The 14,119-nt window shown below is 39.6% G+C and overlaps 1 protein-coding gene across 15 annotated transcripts in view; it reads right to left on the bottom strand.

Moving 5' to 3' along the window:
• The window catches only part of FAM13C (family with sequence similarity 13 member C), a 133,620-nt gene that overhangs the window by 34,931 nt on the left and 84,570 nt on the right, over positions 1-14,119 (bottom strand). For all 15 annotated transcript variants that reach the window (XR_011810326.1, XM_072040045.1, XM_027463245.3 and 12 more), the window contains 3 exons: positions 11,470-11,526; positions 10,001-10,199; positions 2,791-2,912 (listed from right to left, as the gene is read on the bottom strand). Coding sequence is in view for 14 of the 15 variants with exons in the window: in XM_072040045.1 (XP_071896146.1) it covers positions 2,791-2,912; positions 10,001-10,199; positions 11,470-11,526 (378 nt within the window). In the remaining variant the exon portion in view is untranslated. The remainder of the gene's footprint in view (positions 1-2,790; positions 2,913-10,000; positions 10,200-11,469; positions 11,527-14,119) is intronic.

Raw genomic sequence — 14,119 nt, 5'->3', positions numbered from 1 at the left:
GTTCTGCTATTCTGTCACGTATCTGTTTATGAAATTCCTGTGTTATGTCACCCTGAATTTAGATTGCTCTGCTAAATGGGGACTGTGCCCAAAAGTTTCTTGTGTCTCAGCAGTTTTTATCCATATCTAGTCAAATTAAAACTGACCTGGTTTTGCACTGACTAGAAGAGATTTCAAAAACTCCATACAGTTCAGACGTATTTAGATTTTAAACTCCAATGAGACTCATTACAGAGCTATAGCAATATGAAGAAATTATATTATAGAAAGAACAAGGACGCTTACTAGAAATAATCCACCTTAGTCTGAGACAGAAATAAATCCTTCCTCTCCTATCTTCCCCATACACATCAGATAGACAGAAGAGCCTGACCAGTGGCACCCCTGCAGTAGTGTGGTCATCTCCTCTTCTCTAAAAGACCAGAAAGCTTCTGGTCTGTGAGTTACGTATCCTAGGAAGTTGCAACATTCCAAAGAACTTTCACTTCTACCAGTAACCTAGCAAAACTCAACTAGAAGATAGAGAAACTCAAGTTTTGCAGGGCTAGCAGATGCATTCTGTCAAAATCTAACTATGACCGTTGTCTGCTCCCAAGCCTAAATACCTAACCTTTGCCATGTTCCAGAACAGAGAAGGCAGAAAACAAGGCAAGACATCATAGCTCAGCAGCTGTATTTCACAGCCCATTGCACAAGCCAGTTCTGGGATCCTGACACAGCAGCCAGTGATCTGCACAAGCTGAGACATGGGCACATAATGACTCTCTGGCCCAGTCAAAGCCTACTGCTGGCAAAGAGATGAGGCAAGCTGCTGGTAAATCTTAAGAGGAGTCACCAGTCAGAGTGACTCTGAAACTGAAAGTGTTAACCTCAGCATAAGCAATTCAAAGTCCTCTGCCCTAGCTGGGTGGTGGGAAAGTTAAGACAGCTGAAGTGAATGCAATGTGTGTGTGAGGCCAAGGACCATGAGTTAATGTGTTCACTCCATGCTCAAAGTCCCTTTTTTGGCAGCAAAATCAACTGCATTTTGTTTTAATAATGAAACTAAGACATGGCCAGAACTGGTATGTGATCACTAAGCTTTCACAGCTCTCAGCATGATAAATCGAGGTGCCACTATTTAACAAACTTGGCACTTGTGGATAGCCAGCTTCCTAAGGAACTACCAAGGTGTTAAACAGAAGTAAATAGCACAGCGAACAGCAGTTTCATACCGGGCAAACTGAAAAGGCCAAACAGTTGAAGTGCACTGGGTAACTTTCCTGTGGTTGCTGTTTAATTCATACACGCTATGGCTTTTATGTTGAAAGTCCATCTTTCTTTCGTTACGTTTCTGTTACCAGTCATGTTACTTCCTTATCTATCCTAACACAGATCCTACCAGCAGAGCGTTGGGTAGGTCTAACTCTCTAGTACCAAACTCACTATTCTCCTCTCGACAAGTAACCCATGTGATTTTTTCCTAGGGTAAAGAATGCCAGAGATGTAGAAGGCAGGTTTCCTAGGCTAGGGGTAATTAGAAACACTTTCTGATATGCAGGATTTGCAGTGTCTCAATTGCAGATACAAGCATTGGAGGGTGAATATAGTTCTTTCTGAAAGCTAATTAAATGCTTGGTCATTCTGCTAAAGTTTCCTTTGAGAGCACAAATTAAAATCATTTACAACATTGCCTACTAAAGACTGTCATGAAGGCAACCAGATAAAAGCATCATAAAGCATCAAAATACCATCGGATGGCAACTGTTATAACTGACCTAGCACCAGCTTGAGACAGGCCTTGAAGGCAATGAGCTGTGTGTGCCCACTAGCTGTGTCCTGACCCACTGATCATCCCCAGGGCATACAGCTGCTGCTCAAGTCCCCTCCAAAGAGAGCCAGAGCCTCTGTCACGCTGCAGTGGAAGCACTCAGAGCACCAAGCCTGCCACGCACCTTCAGGCAGAGAACAGAGATCAGAGTCCTGGCTCACCTGCCTGAAACTCTACGTGCACAGCAAAGCAGGGCTGATCCAGCACCTCAGCATGGGAAATCTATAAAGCAATACCCTGAAAACTGATGACTCTGAAGAGCATGACCTTATTGACACAGTCCAAGCCCGTCAGTAAGAGCTAAATCTTATCCTTGGGACGTTCCTTTGCTGGTAGGTCGGGTCAGCTGGGTGAGGTGAAGCCCCATTGCCAGCCTTTTGCAGAGCTGTGAAGGATTGGGAATGGAATTCTGACTCCCAGTAGTTACCAGAGGTAGGTTACTTCATGATCTGCTGGGTTGCCTGTAAACAAGAGCCAGCTAACTCTTGACCTGAATGTGCCCCCCTATCCTTCCATACCCTTCACAGCATTGAAACAAGCACAGTTCCATGGTGCTCAGGGTGTAAATGATATGTAAATGTATACATACCCATGGTAAAATCAAGTGTGTGGCTTCCCATTTCTCAAGTGGGAATACAGCTCTGAGAAAGACTGAGGCAAGTCAGCGGGCGGGGGGGGAGGGGAAGGGTATTGAGCTATTGAGCTATTTTTGAAACTTAGCATTGGCACACAGGAACTGAAATTTCTGATCTGAGGATGTTTTTCCTGTTTGAAATTGAAGCGGTTTAAAGAAAGATAAAATTTGCATTCTTATCTTCATCCCTTTCATTTTCTCCAAACAGTTCTAGGCACATAAATACAGAATACAACTGCCAATTGGGAGCCAGGAGTCTGAATATTTTATATGAAAGGCAACAAATGAATTAGCCTTTCCTAGAATTAATCAGAAATGAAATGCACTGTCTTATCCCAAAGCTTACCTTGGTTGAAACCTCACGACTTCTTCCTGGCATCTGAAAGACACGTTCTGTGCATAGTCATTAGCTGAGGATCCTTCCTTCTCCTGCCTGTCTGAGAGGCCTGGCAATGAGCTCTCCAGCTCCTGCAGAAAACAACAAAAATGTTCAATGTCCTGTCAGTACTGATCAAACTCAGCTGAATATTTTGCTTTAAGGAAGAAAGAGCTTCATGGGACTGGATGCTGATTTGTGGTTCATTGTTGTTTTTTGGTAACAATCTGCAAACAATTGGAAAACACAGAGTAGAAAAGGTTTTAAACAAAAAAGTGTCATTCACTGTAAAATGCGTTTTGAAACCAAAGCAGACAAGAAGCTACTGTAACCCATTTGCTGTTTATTAGTTAGGTAACATATGTCAGCATCTGAGCTAAGAGGTGCTGCACACAGAGTTCAATATTTTTTGCTTATTTATAAATTTACATTTAAATTGAAATTATTTCTTCATATGTCAGTAATATTTCTTTGCTTGGGCATAATCAGAAAAATTTTGGCTGACAAAAGCAAATTCAGTTCACTTAAATACAATTTGTAAAGTTTACCCAGCGTCTTGTTCCTATTGCTCTTTCCCTTCCCCAGCATATTCACAGCTTAATGAATAGAGTATTTCTGCAGAAGAGTGAAAATCAGTGAGCAAAATAAAATAAATAAATAAATAGATAGATAAAAATCAGACATCTAGCCAAAAAGGAAATAAAAAAGGCAATTTATGCAACAAGTCAAGGCCAGAACTAGGAATTAGAAAGGAACACACGTGACTTCAAGTTTTCAGAAACCAGTTGTATGTCTGTGACAATTTATTTAGCATGTTTTAATTTCCTTACCTATAAAATGGGTTATAATATTTCTCTTGCATTGAAAAGGGGTAAGTCAATGAAGGTTTTTTCAAATCAAAGGGTTTTTTTTTACTTTATTAGCTTTTATCAGCCAATATTTTATTCTGCTCATTTTCAAAATTAAAATGCAATGTGTTTTGCAAAACAACGCATTCACTTCCCCTGGTAAAACAATGTTCATGAGTTTGCTCCAGTCTCAAAGCTTAGATGCAAGCTTGAAAGTCAGAAGATTGGATCGGGCTGCTTGGATGGGAATTTGGAGTGCTGAAGTCATCCTGCACTTACAAAAAACATGGCTGCTTTTCACTTCCTTCTTATCTTGTTCTATCTTTACAGATTATGAATGAATCGTGCTTAGAGATACACTATTTAAACAGAAGTAAATTATTATTTTATAAAATTGCAAACTCTACTAAAAGTTATAAAATTCAAGAAAGTTGCCTAAATGATCTTCTCTCTGGAGAAATATTCAGTGCTTGCTTCTTAAAATTAATGTGGAAGGACTAAAGGAACTTGTAAAAAAAATGGTAAAAAATAAATAAATAACAAGTCAAATCATTGGCATTTTACTTCCTTTTTATGATGATATTTTAACTATATTCTTACAATTTATTTTAATCTAAGTCCTCTTATAAAGTACCAGGATACTTGTTGAATAAGGGAATATTAATTTCTACTTAGTCTATGAGATCTGTAAAAATATGCCTGTACTGCATTCACAGAGGTGTAAATATTTGTGCTTAGATGTGCTTAAATTCAAGTTGACGACAACAGCTGTTAAAACAGGCAAAAATAAAACTTTGGGTACTATGTAAATGATCAAAACAAGTTTAGCAATTTTATCTTGAGGCTGAAATCTTCTCAGTGTTGGACTGTTTAAATTATTCAGTTCCAAATAGCCAGTCCAGTTGAAAGTGCTAAACCAAACCTGCATTTGGTAAGTGGTAAACTTGCTTCAGCAGAAGCCTCTTTTGCAACAAGTTCCGCTCTCCACTATCAGCAGAGAGAAAATGACAATTCAAGATGTTCTCTGCTAGGTGAAAGTTGAGGACCATAATACATGGGGTGTTTTTTTTGTTTGTTTGTTTTGTTTTTTAATTATTATTATTTTTGTGGTGGTGGTGGGTTTTGGTTGTTTGCTTGTTTTGTTTGTAAGTTAGGATGTTATAGAAAAACCCTAGAGAATCACCCTTGATGGGATGACTGTTTCTTTAGAGCAACAAAATCCCTTTCTGCTGTGTCAGAGGCAACAAACAGCATAGAGCTGTCTTCCATTTTATTTTTATTTATTTTGATAGGACAAGGAGTAATGGTTTTAAACTAAAAATGGGTAGATTTAGATTAGATATAAGGAAGAAATTCTTTACTATCAGAGTGGTGAGGCACTGGCACGGATTGCCCAGAGACGTGGACACTGCATCCCTAGAAGTGTTCAAGGCCAGGCTGGCTGGGGCTTTGGGCAACCTGGGCTGGTGGGAGGTGTCCCTGCCCATGGCAGGCAGCTGAAACTGGATGGGCTTTCCCTTAAAACCCAAAACAATTCTATGATTTTCTTTCTTCTTCACTATGGATTGATGCTTCTCTAGTCAGGCTGCATTTGGTAAGCAGTTTGTGAATGGGGAAATCTCCAGGCAATACTAACTAGACTCAGTGCTATGTAATCACTGCTATGAGCTTTGCTTTATACACAAAATAATACACAGGTTTGGAAGCAGCCAAAAACTACCATCATACACATGTTGAAATAAATCAGTTTCTGTTTCACATGCTAATATTTTTTTAAATGTTTTCCTCCAGTCACAGCATATCATAAACCATCTCTGTCACAGCATCTGAATTATGGTACAGACATACAAACTTGCACTGTGTTTACACAGCAGCTTATCTGCTCTTGAACCCCAAAAAGTGCCTTGCAACCTTAATATGCCCTATCCAACACACAAACACTTCTAGATCTCTCCAAATGCAAATTCCTGACTGTGATTCCTGCCCCTGGGAATACTTTACCAGCACATGGGACCAGAGCTCTGGTATACTTCATAGTTCTGTGTCAATACAGAAAATAGCCAGGACTAAAGTCCTGAGCAGAAGTGCCTCCTACACCTCCTGAAAACACCAGTCCACACAAGAAAAAAGCAGATGTATTTAAAAGACAGTGAACGGAACAGATTTAATCCATGACGGGGTATAATTTGAACATAAACAGAGTATATGTAAAAAACAAAGTGGAACCTGATATGTTCATGTGCTCGTGTGGCTACTGTCTTTGCACTGGCCCTGATTTTATATATTTATTTTTTCTTCTGTGTATTTAAAACCACAACTTTAATACTGGAAGTCCTCTGAAATTAATGTAGGTTGATAACTTAAGTTTATACTCAAAATACAAAATTTCACACAGCAGTTGTCAGCATTCCCATCTCTGGGTAACTATTGTTAAGCCACCATTTCATTTTAATAGTCATTTACCTTAATAACATGACTTAAAAACTGAACTTATTATACCAAATAGGTAGTATGTTTAGTGTCATCATATAAAAATATCTCAATATCAATGAGGATTCAGAGGATGAATTAATTTAATAATCTATTTTCATGAATGTGTATTAACAGGGAGTAACCAGAGAAAGGATTAGGCAAGCAGAGCAGACTATCTATTCCTCACCATCTGTTCTTACACTGAACCCCTGAACTATTTTCTAAGTGTATGCTTCCTTATCTCTTGAAGCCCCCCCCCAAAATAATTAATTTGATTTTCTAGAAATAAATATTGCAGAATTACTAAACAGAGCTCATGAAACCAGGGAAATAGTGAACCCAAGTAGCTGGAATACAAAGTTATAGCCACATTCCAGCAGCCTGCCCCGTTCCCATACTTTGGAAAAGTTACAGATGCCCCCATGCCCAGCTCCAACCTCCACACCCAGTTTCTGCATCCAAAGAAATTACCAGATGCAATATCCAAGAAACAGCTTTACTGTAGTGAGTTTTTATCAGTTGATGTTTTGTCAACTGATGTCATTCAGTACTGCACTTTTATTAGACTTGGTCTTGTTAATCATCATTGGAAATTCAATAACCTTTTCTTCATCAAGACACAACCACATATACTACATGACCACAGTATTACACTTGTGTAGTAAAAATCTTGTGTGATAAAACTTGTGTGATAAAAATCAGAGGCACAGAAATCACACTTCAGCAGACACACTTCTGAGCCTCATGAAGCTCAAAATCCCCAAGATGGCCATCTTTCCCCTACTTGAGCAGAGATCTGCTCCCTCTCAGTGACCTTTCTACAGTGGAAATCCCCTGGATTCTCGCTAGCAGAAAGGCATACAAAATCGTTTCCATCCAAACAGACTTTAATCTTTCCAACACATGCAGCAAACTTATTTACCAAAAGCCTGTTCCAATTTTAAAGGGACGAGTTTCTAAAAATACAGCTCACAGGATTATAACACAGAGTTGTGAGTAGCAAGCGTTCTTGACTTATCAGAGCAACATCTTTAAGAGACACTGCCACTGTAATATTGTCATAGTCTCTTTTTTATGCCACAGAGAACTCAGGCTGGGGAAGTGAGGCTGCTGAAAAATTACAGTATCAATAAACACAAGAAAATAAGGATGAACAGTTTAATCACCATTTGCAGCGCATCATACTTTTCTTTTACAATGCTTGTACTCAGTTATTGCTGTTTGTCAGCTTGACATCAGCTGCTTTTAAGTACATCATTTATCTCACTGAATGGCTTGGTGGCAAACTGTTTCACAAAAGGAAGGTATATGCAGTTGCACAGTGTTTCAAAGCATCAGTCTGTCCCACTTCCCCGGGTAACAACAGCCTGCTGTTTACACAAACCCAAGAGCTACTAGAAAAAAACACAGCAGCACCTCACTTTCAGCTTCAAAATGGAGAGAAGCAGATGCAACCAGCTTATGATTAGGACTGCTAACACAGACAGCTGCAGTAGTTTTTTGAAGGTCACAACACACCAAGGATCTCAACGAGAACGCCTCACACACAAACACTTTACAGAGCACTTCTGCAAGCAGTCTAGTTTTTTCACAGGCACCTTAAACAAAGCCACGAGCCAAGTGCTTGCTTCTTCAAGAACCAAAGCTTTTCAGGTAGCTGAAGATGTAGCAAAGCAAGCACTCGGGATCAAGGAGTGTGCACATCCCTACTAATGAGAATGAAAGCTGTGCCATGAGGGGCTTGGTAGATGCCTTCTCCTGAATAGCTTCCTTGTGTAAACTATTCCAAGGGGTAAACACTTTCCCACACTGCAAACACCACTGAACTCAGTATAGATATAGGATATTCATTGAAATGTTTTTCACAGTACTAGGATACAATTTCCTCTGTGAATTTGTGGAGTTCCTGTTATGACAGGACATTTGCTTTGTGTTTTGGTTTTATATTGCATTCAAAGCTCTCCATTAGTTCTTGTCTCTCAAGTAGTCCCAGCAAATCAAAGGTGGGATAAAATAGTGCCTACACGTTACCTCTTCCAATATGACAGAGATGGGAGCAATTGGGAGGTGGAGGAGGGCACAGGACCACTTTTGATTTTCCTAATTCAAGCCCTTGAGTCATATGAAAATTATCTGCCTGACACTGTTTTTCCTTCCAGAGACTGCATATCTGAGTTGCAGTGGTATTTTATGGCAGTCTAATTATATGCTCAAAAAGTTTCCCATGAAACAATATCAACATTTTCATTTAACCCGTTCAGGCCACATAAAATACCATGGAGCAGCAAATCTGTGCTATATTGGCTCTCATTGAGTGAGAGATACAGACATGATGTACACAGGGAGAGGGCAGACAGAAAACTCAGAGGCAGCTGAAAGAGCAGGAGATTATCTGTGAGACAGATCTTGTTGTTTTTATGACTTTCTCATGACTCCTCTTCCTGATTTGCCTCCACTTGCTCTTCATAGGGAAAAATTTCCAATCTTTTTTTTTTTTATCTGTCAGTAAACACACACACCTCACCTACCTGCAGCCTACACAGTATGTCCTAGTAACACAATAAAGTTACAAAAAAAAAAAAAAGAAGTTATTACTTCACCTTAGGGATAAACTCCAGGCAAAGCATGCAAAAAGATTAGGGCAAGAGCTAATGTTGATATCACAGAATCACAGAATCACAGAATTTCTAGGTTGGAAGAGACCTCAAGATCATCGAGGCCAACCTCTGACCTAACGCTAACAGTCCCCACTGATATCCTAAAAGAGACTGTGATAATACCACTAGGATGCTATTTGCCTTTGGGTTTTGTTCCATGATACAAAAAGATATTCCTGGTTTTGAAGGTAACACCTTCAAAATGCCATCCCAAATAATGAATTCCCATTCTAAATTTGAAAATTTGGACCAAAATCACTCCTGGCCTATGAATGGTTCAAAGCACTTCAGAAAGCACTCTGCAAATTTCTATCCACAGAAATTAATTATTTTATTAATTAAAATTAATTAGTAAGAATTAATAGAAATTAAATTATCCAGAGAAACAGAAAATAAAAAAGGCAAATACACTACACATAAAAGATGAAATACAGACCCATTTCATGGGTCTTTTCCCTAGTACAGGCTGCCAATCTACCAAAGTGAACATTAACAGTCTTAGTGAAGAGAATATTTCTAGCTGAGTTAAACCTGGACAAGAGCTGACATTGCACACGGGATTCGACTTGGAAAGCACTGGGGGAGAACAGAGGCACTTCCTGCAGGTGCTGGGGGCATGGTAAGCCTAGAGCCTATGTAGCTAGGTACCTGCACTGTCAGCAGCAGAAGCTTCTTCATTTCTAGTCTTTTAAATAGTCTTTAGGAAAGTTACAGTTCTGCTCCCCTCAGCTCAACTCAAGGAAGCTTGTGGGCAGAGCGCTGATACTAGTCTCTGCAGAGACTTTTGGAAAAAAATGATTACTTAAAGATGAGAAAAATGGAAGTAAGACAAAGGGGATATACCATAGCTTTCCACAGGCAGCCATAATACCAGTACAAGACATCCTCAGTCATATAAAACAGTAAAATCTTATCAAGTAGTCACAGGAGATCTGAAGAGAGAGATTTGTGTATCTTCAGATATGCTCTCCACTTACTTCTGACAACAGTCGCAAGACAGCCCTCCCTGCAATTCCGCGCCTCAAATAAATTACTTGGCTTTACAGGAGGGTTCCAGGACTCCATGTCCCTGAAAACTGGGGTAAATTATTGTGGGGTTATAGCTACATCATGGATTACCGAAGAGCCCCGCTTCTTATTTCAAAAGGTGTGTTTGCTCAGACACTGTGCCATAAACCCACTCTTGGTAAATTCAGTTTTTACCTGACTTTCTTCATGGCTTTTTCCATTCTCCAGCTTTGCCAAGGGCTTAGGCTTTCTTAGCTTTAAGTTGCCCATGTCAGGCTTTAGAGCATAGTCAGTTACTGTCTGCTCTTTATGCTGCTGGTTGTCTTGCAAAGGCAGCTGCCTTTCTCCTAAAACAGCAGTGTTGTCCAGATAATTTTCTTTGTTATCATCATCTCTGTAAGAAAAACAAAAATGAAAATGCATCAGACAGGACTTCAGACACCTGTCAAAACATTATGAAGAACACCAACAAGATCTCAGCTATTCATGGCGTTTTAATTTTGATGTTAAATGTATGTTGCCTACATACCAAACAAACATTACATATATTAGTAAAATGATTCTAAGAGGCTACTGCTTATTGAGAAATCACAAGATAAACTGCTGTTACTATTATTACATATTCATTTGTGGAGACATTTAAATGAGACTAGTTTTAGAGGCACTCTTTGGCCTCAGCTCTACATTTCATATTCCCCAAATAAAACCTGGAACTGTCTTTTTCATGCAGCAGGCCTCTCCCTGTCCAATGTTTTACACTAATTTATAATCTCACAGAAATGTTTTAACACAGAGTAATTCCTCCCTATAGTCACACTTCCCTTCTGACAGTCTTTCCTCATCTTTTTGAGGGCTTTTGTACAGAGCAAGGAAGGTAGGCACACAACATAGGGTTTGAACAATCGGAGGAATGTTTGGGTGGAGGGGACAAGCATCACCTGCTACCGGTTTGGAGAAAGGTTCCCCTTTACAACACCATATCCACTGGTTTAAACAGATGCTGTTGTTCATGTATGCTCTGATAACCACTGAATCTTGAACAGATGTTTTCAATCTTTGCCTAGTCTACAAGGTACAACCTATCCTAAGGAGACTTTGTTAGCCTTATCCACATCCAACCGATCCCACCTTGGACCTCTCTAATGCCTTCCACTGAGAACAACCCACACGCAGGATGATGTGAGACTGCCTACTTAGCTGGCAGGATGAGCAGACTGGTACTATTGCTATGAAATCCCTGGCTATTGTCTAGTTTGCAGGTGAAACTTCGGTTGTCAGCTACATTTTTTTCACAGAGATTCTTCAATGTGCATATCCTTGCACAGTCACAAAACTCCACTTACTACTGCTTTGTACCAGATGCTGTACAGTAAAACACAATATATTAGATTCAGAGCTCCATCTGAATGAAAGTAATATGATTTGGAGTTAAAAACACAGACCATAACATATTTTCTTATAGAATCACACTTAATCCTCCTATTGTTTACATATATATAATACTAACACACACTTCCCAGAAATAGTAATAGCGATAGCAGGCAATACCTCAGAAATTTTACATTCTTTTGACAATAAAGGTTTCTTTCTAATGGTTTAACAGAAGTACTCTGACAGCTTTACTTGTTGCCAATGGATTTCAGACAAAATTTGCAATAGCATACCTGGCACTGCAACTGGCCACTTGATCTTCATGTACAGAGTCTGAATTCCTGTCACACCTTGAAAATAGATAGAAAATAATTGCTGATAAATAATTGCTGCTGCAGCAGAAATTTAGCTTTTAATAACATGACAGTGCAGCTGAAAGTACGCATAAACACATTTCACATTCTCACACCTGAGCTGAATCATTTAATGTCATAGCTTCTCAGCGATAGTCTACATCTCAGAGGAAGAAGAGGATTTGAAACATTAAATATACACAATTTGGCATATCTTTCTCAGCCAGTTGGAAATAATGACAACAAAGGCTTCAGATGTTACAATAAAAATTACAGAAAATTTTTACATGAAATCCTGAGTTTCGATTGCTTATATAATATACTTAACATTCAAAAAAGAATTAGAAACAACAATTAGCTAAGGCTTTTTTTCTTAGACTCACACACAAAAAAATAACAACAATACAGCAGTCATTCTCTGAGCAGCAGGGAAAGGAATCCCCAAATAAATTACAAAGTGACCATTAGTCAAAAGTGAACTATCAGAATTTTTTAAAATGCATGAAGAATCATAATCAATTCCATCCCACTGTGTAAAAACCAGCAATATTATCATAGGACTACATAATCAAAACAAGAAGTCTGGATAAATATGCAAAACGCCAGTGTTGAACAGTATATTGTGCAGCATTGATTAATTTTGCAGAATGATACAGCTGCAAAGCCCAAGATCAGTTTTTCTTCAAATAAACATACATATATACACATACACTCCCAACAAATATGTATATACCCTTCCTGGGTATGATTTCTATGGAAGAGTCAGGGCCCTCCTCTCACCCTCAGTTCATACTCACAGGGCACAGGCACTGAGTAGGCCTGGAGCACTTGAAGTTTGCTGGCAGAGGAATCTCTTCATTATGTGGGATGCAGCCTGTACTTCCGCTGACTTGTTAAATTTTTAGAAGAGCTGCCCAGCTTAGGACAGAGCACATTAAGTGATAAATTCATAGCTCTGCATTGCAATTTGACGGCAAGGATTTTAATATATTCCTCTTTCCCACCAGTCTTCTGCCAGTATCTTCACCAAAAGCCAGACTACTGCAGAAATTATTTAAAGGGATACCAAGTGTTTACTCTTCCTGAATACATCAGCATTTGTCTGAAAGCATTCACTGAATGCAGCTGGAACAAGTGCAGGTTCCCCTCAATCACATAATATTCCTGCAATGGGTGTAGTTCTCCCTGCAAGGCAAACTGGGCTGACAGATGGAAGACAGAGCTTGATGCACACAGTGAATAAATTTACTGTAGAAATTTAGCTTTCTTTGCCTCTGGATGTCTGTCACAACTTGCCTCTGATCACTCATAAATGACCTTATTGATCTCTGAGATGAGCGAGGCATGAGGACAGGGTGTAATGGGTAATAGGAATATTCTCTAGTATGAAGAGGGAAGCCCAGCAGAAAAGAAGCCAGGTACCTGGATGGAAACTTTCAGCAAGGAGAAAATATAGGAAGGAAATGCACAGTGAGGAGACAGTGCCAAGGACAGCTGGATGGACAGAACTCCCAGCACAGACCCAAGAGCAGGGTGACATGCCACCAGGTGCTCCATGCACCATGTACCACAGGCAACAAAGGCCAGGGACCCCCACTGGGGCCCACTTTCCCTCCTATGTGTGACACAAGACAAGGTGGGAGGGGACACTTCCAACACCAGCTTCACTCACCCCCTCCTCTCAGCAGTCAGCACACTCAGAAGTCTTCACTTACAGAAGACCATTTTGGCAACTAGGAACACTCTCTGGAAGTATGGTGGGTGACTGAGCAGGTCCATCAGCCAAGGCTACGTGTGCATATCTGGGTAATAAGGATGTAATAAGGGTGATCTAGAGAAGTGGAAAGCCTAACTCAGCATACACTAACTGGTTAAAGTTATACATCAAGACGTTATAAATACTCTAAGTGAGCACAATAAGCTGTATTTAAGTAACAAGATAGCAGTAGATATGAAAGATAAGCAATGGTGAATCATAGAAGACGGTGACCATCACGCAATGAAAAAGACTATGAGGCAGTTCAGAAGCACAAAATCTGAAAGGGAGAAGAGACTTTTTTCTCTCTGCAAGAATAAACATTAACCAAGGAAACTCACTTGCACAAGACGCTGCTTGAGGCTAAGATCATAGCAGGACCTTTAAAAGATGAATTCACGATATAATGAAAATATCCACCATGAAAGCACAGTGTTTTCACATTGGTTTCTTCCAGAAATGCAGCTTATGTGTTCATGCCACTTGTCTGTATGTACAAACACAGAGATACACTCATCTCTTCCCACTTGTAAATCTCATTGCCCAACTTCAGCCACATTTTAACAGCTCTAGGAATACTCAAGAATTTGGTAAATTTTGTGAGAGTCTGTGGCCATGCAGTAGAGAGAATTACCACCAGCAGAAAAATTGAAGCAGCATCAGACTCATTCCTAAAACATCACAGTATACACCAGAACAGCCTCAAGTCATAAATCCATAAGGGTAGAAGCTTAGAATGGGCATGAAATTTGCCTTTTGACATATGGGATGGGGTCCCAGTCTAGACAGACTGCTGTTCTGACTCTCTATAGCAATTCCTCTGCACATTTCTTC

This window comes from Anas platyrhynchos, chromosome 6, assembly GCF_047663525.1.
Source record: "Anas platyrhynchos isolate ZD024472 breed Pekin duck chromosome 6, IASCAAS_PekinDuck_T2T, whole genome shotgun sequence".
NCBI classification, from domain to species: domain Eukaryota; kingdom Metazoa; phylum Chordata; class Aves; order Anseriformes; family Anatidae; genus Anas; species Anas platyrhynchos.
This window is presented reverse-complemented; position numbering and strand designations above follow the sequence as displayed.